The 15,715-nt window shown below is 50.2% G+C and overlaps 4 protein-coding genes across 4 annotated transcripts; 2 read left to right on the top strand and 2 right to left on the bottom strand.

The window, feature by feature from the left end:
• The first annotated feature begins 277 nt into the window (after positions 1–277).
• Positions 278–4,495, top strand: DACRYDRAFT_100452 (uncharacterized protein). Its single transcript, XM_040767453.1, has 17 exons — positions 278–532; positions 600–686; positions 740–1,150; positions 1,203–1,442; positions 1,498–1,622; positions 1,676–1,746; positions 1,798–2,183; positions 2,233–2,337; positions 2,386–2,441; positions 2,491–2,652; positions 2,707–2,842; positions 2,898–3,126; positions 3,177–3,265; positions 3,318–3,410; positions 3,463–3,536; positions 3,588–4,293; positions 4,355–4,495. Exons 1-17 carry the CDS (start codon positions 436–438, stop codon positions 4,384–4,386), a joined length of 3,099 nt encoding a protein of 1,032 aa, XP_040628509.1. The 5' UTR covers positions 278–435; the 3' UTR covers positions 4,387–4,495.
• A 3,928-nt stretch (positions 4,496–8,423) lies between these two features.
• Positions 8,424–9,793, top strand: DACRYDRAFT_95150 (3-hydroxy-3-methylglutaryl-CoA lyase; the record flags this gene model as incomplete). Its single annotated transcript, XM_040777278.1, has 8 exons — positions 8,424–8,645; positions 8,709–9,032; positions 9,086–9,130; positions 9,181–9,276; positions 9,339–9,344; positions 9,397–9,447; positions 9,507–9,593; positions 9,641–9,793. Exons 1-8 carry the CDS (start codon positions 8,475–8,477, stop codon positions 9,791–9,793), a joined length of 933 nt encoding a protein of 310 aa, XP_040628508.1. The 5' UTR covers positions 8,424–8,474.
• Positions 9,794–9,990: 197 nt separating this feature from the next.
• Positions 9,991–12,500, bottom strand: DACRYDRAFT_89295 (uncharacterized protein; the record flags this gene model as incomplete). The annotated part of the gene is made up of 6 exons (XM_040776905.1): positions 9,991–10,563; positions 10,610–11,282; positions 11,332–11,599; positions 11,655–12,265; positions 12,324–12,410; positions 12,460–12,500. The coding sequence occupies 6 exons, from the start codon at positions 12,498–12,500 to the stop codon at positions 9,991–9,993; spliced, it is 2,253 nt and encodes a 750-aa protein (XP_040628507.1).
• Positions 12,501–12,737: 237 nt separating this feature from the next.
• On the bottom strand, positions 12,738–15,112 carry DACRYDRAFT_22677 (UDP-glucose dehydrogenase). The gene is made up of 13 exons (XM_040772920.1): positions 14,862–15,112; positions 14,780–14,797; positions 14,630–14,723; positions 14,383–14,568; positions 14,044–14,334; positions 13,936–13,987; positions 13,865–13,888; positions 13,517–13,816; positions 13,346–13,468; positions 13,275–13,293; positions 13,178–13,222; positions 12,930–13,126; positions 12,738–12,881 (listed from the first exon to the last, which is right to left on the bottom strand). The coding sequence occupies exons 1-13, from the start codon at positions 14,893–14,895 to the stop codon at positions 12,849–12,851; spliced, it is 1,416 nt and encodes a 471-aa protein (XP_040628506.1). The 5' UTR covers positions 14,896–15,112; the 3' UTR covers positions 12,738–12,848.
• Between the last annotated feature and the right edge of the window lie 603 nt (positions 15,113–15,715).

Here is a 15,715-nt window from a genome sequence, read left to right as displayed (position 1 = left end):
TGGAAGAAGGGAAAGTGCCGGTGTTTCAAGACGGAATCCGCCAGCAAAGCCCCGCGCGCTTATCCCTAATTCGGTAAATCGGTGTCGTCGTCTAGTCCATCTGTCACACTCTTCTCCCTTCCACCACCACCATCATCTTCGCGTGCTGCCATCTAATCCCCTCCTCATCCTCCTCCTCATCCTTCTTCTTCCTCTTCTCTGCACGCGCAAAAAGTCCGTGGTCTACCACCCCTACAACCAACAACCTCCCCTGTCCCCTCCGACCCATCATCCTACAGCCCTCTCCCAATCGCTGACGCACATACGTGACGTGGACACTATTTAGTCCCCTTTGGGTCCACCCTTCTGCTTCCTACTCACGCTCCATCCCAAAGCATCCTCTCTATCCCCAGTAAACCAGCATTTGAGCGAGTCACTACCTCCCTACCGCCAACGATGGACATGAACGGCACTCCCCTGGTCAGGTTTCAATCCTCTCAGCAAGCTCAATCCGAGGCAGATGATAGGATCATCAGGCGGCGAAGTTCAAAGGGTATGGGTTTTCGCTTGCGCTTCTCCCCCATCAGCGCCACTTACATTTTGCTGAACTATTCCTCCAGCATGCGACAACTGCCGTAAGGCAAAGTGCAAGTGCGAGCCCACCGGCCCGAACCAACCTTGCAGCAATTGTGTCTCCCTCCGTCTCAGTGAGTATCTACAACAGCTCCCTCTTCTCCCCTCCTTTCTCACGTCGGTGAAGCATGCACATTCCTCGGTCCCAGCCGCAAACGCGGGCCTCCAAAGGGCTACATCGACAAGCTCGAGGCGAAAATGCACCGGCTCCAAGCCCTCATCGGCACCATCATGCTCTCCGATGACGCCCGAGCCCAGTCAATTGTCAACGACTTGTCCGGCGATCCACTCGCGCGGGAGGTGCTGGCCCAGGTGGAGGCGAGCCCTTTCGGCTCTGCCGGCCGCTCGGGTCACATCCCCATGCCGAGCTTGCGGTTTGATGATATGGAGGATCAGCTCGGGCTCAACACCATTCAGGAAGAAGGCATGACTCCTCCCAAGGTTGGTGACAATGCGACTCACCATGATTTAGGCCCCTCCACACACTTCACTGCGTCCGCAAGCGACTGGCAGAACGCTCTTCATGCCTGCTTGAGAGGTACGTCATGTCTGCAAAAATTCGCAGAATGATATTCATATGTATGACACAGGCGGCACCTCTGGATTACCTCACTTGGACCACTTAGACACAGCCATTCCGTCCATTCAATACCCAAATATTTCCCCCGTTCCTGATGATGGTACGAGCCCCCGCCAGCGAAGGCGACTTGATGCACCTCTGCGTTCCCCGCAGCAGGACACCTCTCCCACTGGCTTCTCCCAAGGGAGTGGTAACAGCCTGGGCAACCAGGCGGGTGCGATCTCGTCGCCTTCGCAGCCTCATCGGTACAGTGAGTCGGATCTCGGGTTATCTTCAGACCGAATTATGTTTAATGCATTCCGCAGATAACGAGAGAGGTGACTCGTTCCGAGCAGCTTCTCCAGATGATCCTACGCCATCAGAAGATGGTGACGAGAATGTAGACTTGGCTGACGTCGTCGGCCAGCTTTCTATCGATGAAAATGACCAAGTAGGTCTATTCAATGATGACGGAGGCATGCTGTACTGAATAAATGATGTCAGGTCCGCTATCATGGGAAGGCGAGTGGCTTGCACCTTCTGAGCCGAAGCGAGCGTCACCGGGAGGGCATTTGGTGAGCTGATGCGACTGATCCGGTTCCCGTTCGGCGCTTACTTTATGATAGGCGTTTCCCCCCCGCGCGCGTTTGGCCCCCTTCGGAAAATCACGTTGTAAAGACTGAGGAAGAAATCCTGAGCTCTGCAAATGCTCGTGACTGCCTTCCCTCTCTCTCTCAGCAACAACACTTGATCGACCTGTACTTTACCTATGTCCAGCCCGTCCTGCCGATCATTCCCAAGAGGCAGTTCATGGAGCTCTTCCGGGAAAGAATGGCGTCTAGCGATGCCAATTCTCCGGCTGATAACGTTCGCGGGCGGATCCCCACGTTGCTTCTCCTAGCCATGTTCACCGTGGCTGCTCGGTACACTACGACGGACACCCCGTTACCGATCGATGGGAAGATGTGGAATGCTGGCGACAAGTATCTCACCGCAGCCAAGCTTATTCTCAGTACGGAACTCGGTACATTATTTTGGCCTTATCTGACGGCTTCCTCCAGATGAGAAATACGCATCGAGTCAACCTGAAACGTGCCAGGCACTCATTTTGCTCAGCTACAGGGAGATAGGTATTGGGGCAATGGCGCAGTCTTTCCTTTACACTGGTGCGTTCCTCGGCCACGGATCTGGGATCTCGTTCTGATGAATCTTAGGAATGGCCGTCCGGATGGCTCAGGATCTCGGTCTTCACCGCTCGATGGAGAAATGGGTGCGTTTCAGCTGCTCGTGCACCCAACGATTCTAACAATTTCTTGAAGCACCCGGCCGGGCAGTCCCGTTTCACAGAAGAGGAAAAGCAGACCCGTCGCCGCATCTGGTGGGCCTGTGTTATCTTGGATCGATATGTGTCGACCTACATCGGTCGCCCCATGGGTATTTTCGAACGTGACTACGATACTGCGCTTGCTACCGAAAATGATGTAAGCAAGCAGTAGGATGAGGTGGATCTGACCTGACCTCGCGTGTTCGCACAGCCTGAAGAAGTTGAAGTCTGGCGACCCCTCTTCGACGATGCGGGTTCTCCTGATGCGTCAACAGCCGGCCGCCGTTTGACGTATGAGCCAAAGGCTTCGCATGCGTTGGCCTGCTTCAATGCCTCGGCCACCCTCGGTGAGGAAATGTGCTGCGCAGTTGCGTCCAAACCATTCTGATCTGTTCCCGATAGCGTCGATTCTCGGGCGCGTGTACGAGAACCTTTACACCATCAGGACTAATGCCGAGGGAGCGGCTGGAGAACGCATCCTCAGACAATTGGACAAACGCCTCGCTCTTTGGCTCATCAATCTCCCGGATTCGTTGAAGTACCAACCATCAAACACGAGTGTCCCGCCACCCCATATTCTCACGCTTCATATGCAATTCTACTGCGCGTTGCTCTTGCTGCATCGTCCGTTGTGAGTCTTCCTGCCCCATGGAACGAGCCACGTGTTTATTTTTGGCTCAGTATCACTGGTGAACGACTATCTGCACCTGTGGACGATCTTCCGTCTCGTGCGATCTGTTCCACTGCTGCCAACGCCATCAGCACCATCAGTACGTGTCCCTGATCACAGATCAGAAAGTGACCCTAACAGTGTTTTTCCAGTTTCGACGTTCAAAGAGGCGTTCGGACTGAAGCGGTGTCCCGCAATATGCACGTTCTACGTCTTCAGTGCCAGTATTATGCATGTGTTCAATGGTACGCAATTCTTCGGAATACTGAGAAACTTGACGTTGAACACTGGCGCCAGCTACGGTGGATCCCTCTGATGTGCAGTCCCGTGTCAATCTTGCTAAATGCATGGCGGTTCTAGGAGAGATGGATGTGCGCCCTTTCTTGTAAAGTCCGCTTCCGTTTGCTGATTGTTCTTCAAAGCTTGTTTGGCCAAGCGCAGGACGAGCAAGGGAATTATTGAATGGCCTTGTCGATCTTCGGGATGTTGACCTCTCGCGGCCTCCTGGTCATCCTGAAGCCCTCCGAAGCTCCAATAAACGCGCATATCCAGATGATGACGAGAGAAGGAGTCACGAGTTGGCTCAGCAACTAAGTAACGACGCTCGCTATCTACTAGCCAGTCGTGAAGATGCGCTCGGAGGCCCAGCCATGTGGAACATCTCCGGTCCGACATTACATAATGCTACCCACCATTCCGACTCTGCTTGGAATACTTTGCATGGTGCAGAGAACGGTGATCGTTCGCTGAGTGTCGCGCGGTCCTCCGAGGACCTCCATGGTGCCTTGACCAATTCTGGTTATGCCATGTCCAAGTCAACACATCCTCTGCAAGCGCCGTACCCCTCGGCCGGCGACAGCCACTCCTTAGGATTTGGTTCTCCTGAGAGCATCTCCAATGTGTTCCCCCCCTTCTCACCACCTCGAACATCTTCGTTCTGGAACGACCAAATGGCTATGCCTTTCGGAGATCCAGCACTCGCATCCGCCTTCATGGGCCTGCCAGTCAATATGTCTCACATGTCTGATTTCTCAGATGTCCGAGGTGACGGCCTCTTCATGCAGTCGCTCGGAGAAAGACCAGGAACTCCCGAGGGGGACGTGCCCACGTCCTATCATCTCCTTAATAGTGAGTTCGTGCCCCTCTCTGCAGACTGTGCGGAATACAGCTAACGCGTGATTGCCTGTAGGTCGTGAGAGGCAGTTTACTGCCGGAATTTAATAAATGCACTATGCTTTGGACCATATTATATGCTTCTCTTTCTCCATCTTATCCTTCTTGGGGATGTACCAATAAGCGTAGTAATGCGTCGATAGCTATATTTCGGACTGGCTTCTTGGTCCTTGGCTCGGGGGAGAAGCTTTACACTATGTATCATGCTGTAGAATCAGATTAACGGCGAAAAAGTGTACGGAACCAAAAAGCCCGTGTCGTGCGCGCATTTCAGAAGCGCAGTGTTTGTTCCTCTGTCCGTGACCATTCTACGTATGGAGCAGGAAAAGATTGACCAATTACTAGCGCTCGCTCTGGAGGGTGTGGACGAATTCCGAGCTCGATGTATGAACGGGATCTGTCTGGCTAGCGTGGTGGATTGTTAACTGGACCTCAGCGGTTTTACAGAACTATAACTGGAACCTGGAAGCGGCGGTCAATAGCTTGCTATCGGAGGTTCATAATGAGTACTTCTGGTTGTTGGACAAGACTCAATCTGGTCTAGAATCCTGTGATTGACTCTGACCCGCCACCTCTCATCGATCTCACAGTCCCAGACGCGGCCCCTGCTTTTCAACCTTCTGCACCTCCCACGCCTCCCTTTCGGAGTGGTCGATATTATGATGCAGTCTCTGTAAAACAAACCGATAGCATGACAGATAATGCTGTAAGTCACTAGTTTTATCTATCTATATGTGTGTTTCACCCAGGCGGAATTCAGCAGGCAAGCGAAACAACTGATATACCCCGGCTTCGCCCAAGCACACGCAAGGATCCGAAGAAGCAGGAATGGGCTGTTGTTCCAGTAACTGTACGTGCTTTGGAATTAATAATCTCTTTTGCTGAAAACCCATCAAAGACGACTGCTCCATCACAGCCGCAAGTGCGGCAACAACAGGAAGCATCGGATATCGATAAAGCAATCCAAGCCAGTCTGAATGAGACTTACCTCAAGGCCCCTCAGTATTCTGATCCGCCGCCATCAGGACGAATACGTCTACCAGATCAGTGAGAGTTTGAAGGCTGATATCTAAGATTTATCAAGCTTAATGTTGTGTAGGCCAGTTTTGCTGCGGCTAACGGAGCCTCTTCAGGGCGATGCACTTATTCTACAAGCTTTGTACTCAGTGCCGCAGATACGAGACACCGTTTTGGCGTACCTACCTGTGCCGATCGAGACGTCAATTGCTGATAACTACTGGCGGGGATTGGAAGTGTACCCTGCGGAGGATCTTTCTCTGGGCATACCGCCTACAGGTGAGGGACGAATCGTCATGCAAACGATGCTGATGACTTGTCACAGTACAGTGCATTCAAAGGCTGCAAAAATTATTTTCGGTCATGTCTCTCACCAATCGAAAGTACTTGAATGTTGATGCCATTGTCGAATTCCTCCGAAAAGGAGAAGAGATTGAATATCCCTCGGGTGGGGAGAGCCGAAGTAGTGAGTTCCTGTGGGCCACTATAAAGAGCATGGTTGAGAAACAACAGGTCTTCTCAAGACCGTTCTGAGAGCATTTGCGGGAGAGGCTATTTCTCGACCCTATAAAATATCGCCGAGGTTAGCGATGCCCTCTACTCTGCAAAGGGATTCTGTTTGACACAAGCTCCCAGGATCGTGCGCAGTGTCCTCAACGGAGCTGATTCAGCAGAAATTGACGTCATCACCCTTCATCCAAACAGTCAGCACAATGCCCTATTTCCGTGCTTGTACCAGTCATTATCGCCCCGTGCCTTTTCCGAGCTCGCGGAGGTTCTTGTCTTCGAAATTGATCGATCCCAAGCCGAAATAGGGCATCAGGGCAACAGCGAGCGACAATTGTTTACGTACCCCAGCGAAATCTACTTAGATCAGTTTATGGCCTCGCACGAGTCTCGCGTCAACGAGCGCATGGAGAAGCACAGGAACGCCGAATTGGACCTACAGCTTTTGAAAGCAAAAAGAAAAGATTTGCTTACCCCGCATGTAATTGCACTTGTGACAACGCCCTCAGTCAGATGCTGATGTGTGTAGAATGGGGACTCCTTGAAAAGTATCCACGCCACCCTCGAATATCTGAATAGACACATTGGCACAGCGGATCCCGACCGACAAGCATCGCTGCAAAACCTGGGAAGTCGCCTTCGGGCTGCCGCAGACATTATCCAAAGGGAATCAAAAGGTATAGCCCTAATCAAAAAATTCACGGCTCCATGGTGACAGCACTGATGGATCGGCATAGCGATGGATGAGCAGATATCCAAAACAGAGGACGTTATGTCTACAACGTTTACTGTATCGGAACCGCAAAATCAAGGAGTAACACATAGTTTCATCACCTGTCTCGCCTGCTTATTATTGTTCAGTATGCATTGCGGGCCGTTATCATTGATGATGGACAATATGGTCGAACACACAGTTTCGCGTACGTTCAAGCATCAATAGGGGCATGGCACAAGTTCAGAGACCTCGAAATTGTCCCTGTGGGTAACATCCACGCACGATGATTCCTCTCCTTGACGATCATTTATGAAGGTAACCGTAAGCGACGGTCTACGGGATGCAACAGGCCTGCACCTCGGCGGTGGTCCTACTATGTTGATTTATAGTCGTGCTACAGTCAAGGAAGCGCTTGAAGAGCTTTCGCCAAGCGAACTGGTCCAAGAGCCATACAGGGTAATGCAAGCGAGTCATGACTGAGGTCAATTCTTATTTTCTAACAAACAGGCACCAATTTCCAAGGATAACCAACGTTTCGACGAAGAACTGTTAGAAGGTAATCAACCAACTCGAGTAGGGCCAGACCACGATTCCAAGTCCGGTCCAGCATCTGCTGTTGGAGAAGCCCCTAATAGTGGTTCTGAGCAGATGGATATAGATAACCCACCAGTCTAATTTATCTGGGGTGACATGGGTCGTTGATTCCATAGTAATGAGACTATGCTGTGTGCTGAATCATGAACCTCTGTCTCCACCGACGATTCTCTCCAATTTCGCCTCGCATATGACGACAGCTCGGACTCTCTGCAAATCACGCTGGTCGTGGATCGCAAGCTCAACGTCTCCGAGACGAAGGCTAGAACCCCAGATAGAGTCTGTGTAACAATCCACAAGGTGAAATCGGCGGAGTGATTCTAAGCCAGTCGCATTGTCCGCCACGACAGATGCGGATAAAAACACGGCTTGAGAGAGGACGATGGACCGCAAGACAGGATGAGGATGCTGGAGGAGTGCAGAGACAAATGTGTCGATATCCCTTTCTTGGGGGAAAGCGATGTGGGAAAGATGAAGACTATGAAGTGTTGTCCAACCTGCTAAACCGATGCACAATTCTTTTGCTGCCGTCGGTACAATCTATCGCACTGTGTCATTACCAATGTGTGTTTTTTAACTGTACAATATGAACGAACCGCCGTTGACCAGTGATGGGGTGGATCCGGTCCCGACCAGCAAAAATCCAGAGGACTTTCCAGACATCAGCCCACCGCACCTTCTAATAGCCTTTGCAAGCGTGCTTACTCTATAGAGGTCATTGCTTCTCGGATCAACGAAGGGAACGGATCCAAAGCATGCGAATTGAGACATAACGCGATCTGTTGCAGCTGTTGCGAGCGACATTTACGCCAAATATTTGACTTTCAGGACGGATAGAGGCACCTCCAAGCAAGATGCTGATCAATCGAGTGGTGGCATACATCGGGGAACAACGCTGCAAGAAGAGTTGCATCTGCCGCTGACTGGAAAATCGAAGATCGCGATCGAGGACAGATAAGCCAATAACGCACCAAGCTTTTGAAACCGCTAGAACATCTGTGGAGGAATTCCTATCAAGTAGACACCAGTTCAGTATTTCTATTAAAATCTCCGTAGGAAGATTGTCCATGATGGAACGAGACTGAGAGTGTTGTCGGTGAGAAGGCGCAGGGTCTTCTGGGAGGACGAAAAAGGACACGTGATTTCACGCGTGATATTTGAACCCCCCTATCAATGGCATGTAGAGATGACAACAGCTTGAATACGACGCCCTCACCCTATGTATTCATTTCATCGGCCTTTTCTGCGTTATGAAGGATTTCCCAGCACACTGCGCCTGTTCCACTCTGCAGGATGCGCCCACATGCCCACCCCTTTTGTGAAGATTGTAGAGGTCGGACCAAGAGATGGGCTCCAAAATGAACCGTTTCCTGTTGCCGTACAAACAAAAGTTGAGCTGATCAATCGATTATCTGCAACGGGTCTCAAGTCTATCGAATCGGGCAGCTTTGTTTCTCCAAAATGGATCCCACAGGTAATTGCACATACTCCTGTCAAGTGATTAGCACTTATACACTGCCTGGCGACTGATCAATAGATGGCTGGCACGTCCGAAGTTCTTCGGCTGATTGATCACAAACATGGAACATCATATCCTGTGCTGGTGCCCAACATGAAAGGACTTGAGGGTCTCGAGGTCCTCCTGCGCGAGAATCCTAGACAGCCAGTGAGTGAAGAAATCGCAATCTTCACCGCTGCGAGCGAGACATTCAACAAGAGGAACATCAACTGTACGATTGCCGAATCGTTGGATCGCTTTGTCCCTGTTGTCGAACGCGCCATTGAGCTCGGTCTCCGGGTACGGGGCTACGTCTCAACGGCAGTCGTTTGTCCATACGAGGGATATATCGAACCCGAAAAGGCACCTGGGTTCATATTCAAATCATCACTGTTTTATGACATGTTATCTGCCAGGTGCGAGACGTAACTATTAAACTTCTGGAGATGGGATGTTATGAGGTATCGCTGCTCCACTAGCCGGAGGCCATGGTATTCACACTGTGGAACAGGTGTCCTTGGGCGACACCATCGGAGCCGCAACTCCGAGAACCATGGAGAGGCTTCTTGATGTTGTTATGGCGGCAGTGCCAATTGAGATGCTAGCGGTGAGCACCATGAACATTCCTGGATAACCTTGACGGCTGAGTGTGATCCTGATCTCATTCAGGCACATGTAAGAAGTTTCCAGTTTGATTTGATATCGGTCTTACTCCTGTTTGCCGTAGAACCATGATACCTACGCTATGGCTATAGCCAACGTGCTCACAGCTCTGAAGGTTCGAGATCCAAACCCGAGACACAATTCGAGGCTAATGACCTATCATCACATCTGCAGATGGGGATTAGAACTGTTGACAGCTCCGTTGCAGGGTTAGGGGGCTGTCCATTCGCACCTGGCGCGACGGGGAATGTTGCAACTGAGGTACGATTACAATGCCTGCTATGAACAAAGGTGGACCTTTTTCATAGGATTTGGTGTATGCATTGCGGGAAGAAGGCTACGAAACTGGAGTGGATTTGAATAAATTGAGCACAACAGGACAATGGATTTCCAGCATCCTGGGAAGGGACAACGGGAGTAGAGTAGGTAAAGCTTGGCTGGCCCGAAAGAAACTTCAATGAGGCAGAAGCCTTACGACTAGTATCGCGATGTCTCGTATATTCACTTCGCGTGGTTCCACAGGCATGACTCTTCATCGCATTGCTTGGCAGCGTACGTCCGCCCAAAGTCGCTCCAGGGATCGAATGGCAGTTGCAGCAAACTGAGTCTTCTAGACGAGCTGGTCTATCGTCATTGGGTAAATGTCGAACAAATCCAGTTACGATGTACCACCAAAGGTTTGATCAACTCCGCCTGGCCCAGATCGATACGGCCCGTATAAGGAAATAGCTGATTGTTGTACCCCCTGTTGAGGTGCAAACCCAGGCCCAGACCAGATATTGGGTCCGAATAAAATAGCGGGTTGCGATACCCGTGGTGAGCTCTTCACTGAAACAGCTACACCCGCCGTGACAGCTCTTGGTGTGCCTTTCGGAGTTGCTGGCTCAGGCAGCCCCAACACTTGCAGAAGCAAGTCCTGAGCAGTAGGACCTGAAAGTTCAACTGCATGATTTTCCACCGGCGCCCTCGGAAACAGTACGACATCTTCTTCCTCTTCTTCAGCATCTGTAAGAGAACTCAATCCTAATCCGACGCGCATAGCCATGTTCACAGGATCGTCGGAGGTAGTGGTGCTGACATCGTCATCCTTCTCTGACAACACAACCGGATCCGCTTGTCCAGCCACATAAGCTACACCCGTGCGTTTAGGCTTTTCGTCAAGCTTCGGTGTCCACTTAGCCGATGGATCATTAGAACCGAAAAGCAAGTCAGAGGGCGTCAGCGGTGTAGCCTGGAAGAAATCAGAGGGAGAATGATAAATCCAATGTTGCACGTACTTCTGCCTGGGCGAGAGTAATACCATCCCATAGTAGATCAGCAATGCGGATGAGATGTTCCTCGTTTGGATGATACTTTGCTGCAGCTGCTGGAGCAGAAATATGGGGGACAGCGTCACGGGCAAGCATTGGCAGAAACCCAATCGGCGTAAAATCTTCCTCCAAGATCTGGTTCGGTTTGGGGAGGTCTGAGAGCGGAAACGAGCAAGACATCACATTGAGGAATGCCACATAGGATGCCCAGAAGATTGTCAGACGAGCCGCAAGGTCTGACGAAGGTGGTTGATCCCATTCCGAGGATGCGAAACGTGAACACATCCATTTGCTAGCCAATCTTAGAGCGGGCAAAACACGACGCAGGATGGCAGAAATACGCAGTACGGGGCTTGCTTGGACGTCGGCTTGGCTCACTTCATCTTGAGCAATGGTAAAGAGATCGCTGATAAGGTCGAGAATATGGCATAGAATGGGCCAGGTGCTCGAAGACGATTCCACAGGTGCTCCACCATCCGAAGGCTCTCGTGTAGACACCTTTGAGTTTTCCGTACGCCAGAGGACAGCGAAATCCATGAGCAGCAGACGCACAAGAACTTCGGGAGGCAAAGTGCGCTCCACAATCAGGGAGTGAAAGCGGTTTTCGATAGAATGACACAACTTGGCAGATGTGGAGCGACTGGAGCAAGATGACACTCTACATTGCGGACGAAGAGAATATTACTCGCCTGTTCCTGGCCCAAAGACCATGCAAAATGACAACGTCCTGCTTTAAGGCATCTACGGCATTTGTGTGATCTTCCATAGGTGGACGAGATTCTTCATCCGTCTGGGCACGTCGGTACGTCTGTATCGCTTTGGATAACAACCTTTCGAGGTTTTCAGAAACAGTGCCGAAAGGCTGAGTTGTGCATGCAGCTCGGTAATAATAGTACAAAGCATCGAAGGAATTGGATTGATATGTAGCCAGGATTGCAAGCTGGTTGAACGGAGTTCCTATGCATGACACAAACTGAGAAGAGAGGCAGGTATGTACGTGACCATAGCGTACCATTATTCGGGGCGAGAACGATTGCGGCTTGATAATAAGCTTCGCTGGTTGTGAAATCCCTCGAGATTTTTCTTTCCATACTGTCGATCCCATTGCGACCTTTCGTTCTCTTGGAATTTGATTGGGCTTCGTTCAGATCGCGGTAGCGGGAAAGATCTCCTAAGTAAATGATAGATCGCTGCAACATGTCGATTTTATCGATCCGTTTTTCGTCGGTAACCATAGCCCGAGAGCTGTTCAAGTCTGGCTGGTTAACATCGTCGTCCAGCACGGGTTCTTCGGAAATTCCCACTTGGGCAAGAATAGAAAGCACCTCCATGAGTCCGTAAGAAGAAACGAGCCGAAGGCTGAATTGTCGCCAGAATTTCTCCTCTTGCAGAAGAAAAGTGCGAAAGCTTTGCGACACCTTTCGCAGCTCGACCGGGCCGTGGGCGCTACGCCGAAGATTGCCCCGGAGTTCGGCGCGATCGGCGCCAATGGCACTTTCTATTTGCTGTATACGAGCACGGTAGACGTCAATGATGGCGTGGGAAGTCTCAGACCACAGATGCTGCTGAGCCATATCTGCCCGTAAATCCTGGAATATGAGCTGGACATAATGATCTCTCAGCCTGTACGATGTGATGAGATTCGCAGCGGACGATTGGCTGGAGAAAGCAAAGGGTTTACCTTTGCCGCTGCAACTCCACAGCGCGATCCCAAGGAGGGGTGGACTTTAAGCTCTTCTTCAAGTCAAGTGCAAGGCCTTTCGCTTCCCTGACGGACATAATGAGTACGACATTGAAAGGATGAATGCCAAGCGCACCTCAGAACGGTGGACGGGTCCGAGTCTGCAGGGAGCGCCATATGCGTGACGTTGCAATAGATAGATGTCGAAGGAAAGAACACGAGCAGCTATTCGCTATTCCATTTAGGCCCGGAAGAGTGCAAATGTTGGGAGACCAGGCACCCGTAATATTGACGAGATGCAGTGTCTTCGGTACCGAGAGGTGATTGGCTGGTCCCGAGAAATAAATAGGCTCCGAACCCAACCGTGGCACTTTCACAGATACGCTGGTTCTGACTTTGTCATGACAATGGGTGTATGTCAACACATGATTATGTAGTGGGCTCTGCAGGCCTCTTACAACAGTACGTCTAAGGCTCTAGAGGTATTTAACAGAGAAAGACAGCGCCTGGGTATATACGGAGGATTCAAAGACGCTCGCCTCGGCCGATTACAGTTACCTATGAACATAGTCAATGACTAAAACTGGTAATCATCCACAGACAAACCTTGAAACCGATATCTCTCAACTTCTCCGCATCAAGCAAGAGACGGCCATCAAAAATGAAGGCAGGTTTGGTCATGTGGGAGTAGACTCCTTCCCAGTTTATCGTACGGAACTCCTTCCATTCCGTAGCAATGACTACTGCCTCCGCGTCGCGGCAAGCTTCCAAAGCTGAGCTTGCTATGCTGACCTGGCGCTTGACTTGAAACGAGTTAGTCAAGTACTCAGCGATGTAAGCATTCAGATCCTTACTGGTCTCAAGAGGGACTCCAGAGGAGGCTTCCATCAGGTCAGACCCTGCTTGTGGGTTAGCAAAAAAGCACCTGCAACCTGGTTGCATACGACTTGCAGATCTGTGAATGCAGCACCTGTAACACGAATCAGTATTAACCCCCGACACATCGGCTCAGGAATTCTCACCTGAGGATCATATATGGTTACCAGAGCTCGTTCCGCTTGGAAGTTCTTGATAAGGGTGATCGCGGCAGACTCCCGGGTGTCCCCTGTGTCAGCTTTGAAGGCAAATCCAAGGATGGCGATTTTCTGAATATCAGGTCAGAAAAGCAGCACAGTCAGACAAGATTTTTTCACCTTGCCAGTGATAGTGTTGAAAAGCGTATCAACCACTCTCTTTGAGAACCGGCCCTTCTGGTACTCGTTCATCTCCACTACCTGCCTCCAGTACGCGGCCACCTCAGGCAAATGGAGGCTCTCGCTCAAATACACCAGGTTGAGGATGTCTTTCTGGAAACAGCTCCCACCAAAGCCCACAGATGCCCGCAAGAACTTGGGGCCGACACGAGAATCCTTCCCCACAGCGTTGGCGACCTCATCGATATTGGCACCTGTAGCTTCACAGATAGCAGAGAGCGCATTGATGGATGAGATACGCTGTCAAGGTATGAGTGTTTCTACAGTTCAACATCGGACTAATCGAACCTGGGCAAGCATGGCATTGGCAGCCTGATGGGATGTCAGCTGACCGCCGCAAAGTAAGAGGATTTACGCACAAGCTTCGAAAGCTCAGACGACCACAGGCCAACGGTAACGATGCGTTCGATCCTTCAGAATAGGCCTCGTCAGAGTAGAGTCTGAATCACCTTTGAAATCGTTCTTACGGAACCCAATGAGCATAAACGTCAGTCAGAGATCGGCATGCGTCTTTTCCCTCTTTGGTTTGGAGAGAACCGATGAGAACGCGATCGGGGGAGAATAGATCGGTGATGGCAGTTCCTTCAGCCAGGAATTCCGGGTTGGAGAGGATATCAAACCGGCAACCCGGCTTGGAATTGGCTTCCAAAATGGTACGCATAGACTCGGCGGTGCGGCAGGGCACAGTCGATTTTTCAACCACGATCTTAGACGAAGTCGCCACGGCAGCGATGCGGCGGGTAGCCAGCTCGACATAACTGGGAAGATCTGAGTAAATTCAGGAACAGCGGCAAATTTGCACGTACTTGAGATCAGCAGCAAAGCCTGCGCCCACACCACTCTTTTTGGTAGGGGTGTTCACACTGACAAAAATGAGGTCCGCTTCGAGGATACCCTTATCGACGTCGGTGGAGAAGAATAGATTGCGACCGCGGCACTGGCGAACAACCTCCTCCAGACCAGGTTCGTAGATAGGAAGGTCAAAGTCATCCCTGAATTCATGAAGTATCAATCACCCAGAGAAAGAGGCAGTGGGATTCCGGGTAGACGCACGAGTTCCACGCGTCGACACGCGCCTTGTTCAGGTCAACAATGGTGACCTGAATCTCGGGGCATTTGAGCGCAATAACGGCACAGGTAGGACCACCTAGCAGGCAGGTTAAAGCTCTCTGGTGAGGCCTCAGCTAAAGGGAACCCATTTACCGACGTAGCCCGCCCCAACTAGCACCCATGACAGTGGTGAGGACGGTAACTTTGAACGATGTATACGGATAGAGGGGCTCACTGCAGCAGATTTTGGTGACCTTCACGGGTGCCATTTAGGAGAGGGAACAGAAAGAGTTATGATTAAGCGTGAGAGAGTGAGCAAGTGGACAGAGAGAGAGAGAGAGAGGCGAAGGAGGAACACGAAGGAGGCTCTATTATAGATACGAAAGCTTATAATGAACGTGCGACGCGACCCGGTGGCTGGTATTCGCGCTAGCGTCTTTTGGTCTGCGGTGTTCTTAGGAAGGCGATCTCAGATGCGATAAAAGTGGGGTGGACTCTCAAAGTCGTGATCGGTGGAACCTGCGCGTCCGTGATTGACGCTTTTCGTTCTCTGACAGGCCCGGAACGGAAATTGTCTGTGGTGGGCCTGGAAATGCGACAGACCCTATCTATCGGGCCCGCCAGTCGGGATCAAAATTATGGAATCCATGGGTAATAATGATGATGCTCTCCGCATGCTGCACCGTGAACCTCACACAGAGCGGCAGAGAACCGCTAATAGCAGGGGATGAGCAGCTTTCAAATGTAATCTGTCCCCTGTGGATCCTTCCTTGTACACAACAGGACACCACAGCCTCAGCACACGTACACATTTCAAGACTTACCAATGTAATCTCATGAGAGGGATTATGATGATGATAATGGTGATGATAATAATAATAATAATAATAATAATAATAATAATAATAATAATAATAATAATAATAATAATAATAATAATAATAATAATAATAATAATAATAATAATAATAATAATAATAATAATAATAATAATAATAATAATAATAATAATAATAATAATAATAATAATAATAATAATAATAATAATAATAATAATAATAATAATAAATAATAATAATAATAATATAA

The sequence above is a fragment of the Dacryopinax primogenitus genome (assembly GCF_000292625.1).
Source record: "Dacryopinax primogenitus strain DJM-731 SS1 chromosome Unknown DACRYscaffold_10, whole genome shotgun sequence".
NCBI lineage: Eukaryota > Fungi > Basidiomycota > Dacrymycetes > Dacrymycetales > Dacrymycetaceae > Dacryopinax > Dacryopinax primogenitus.
The sequence above is the reverse complement of the archived record's forward strand: the minus strand, read 5'-3'. Positions and strand labels throughout refer to the sequence as shown.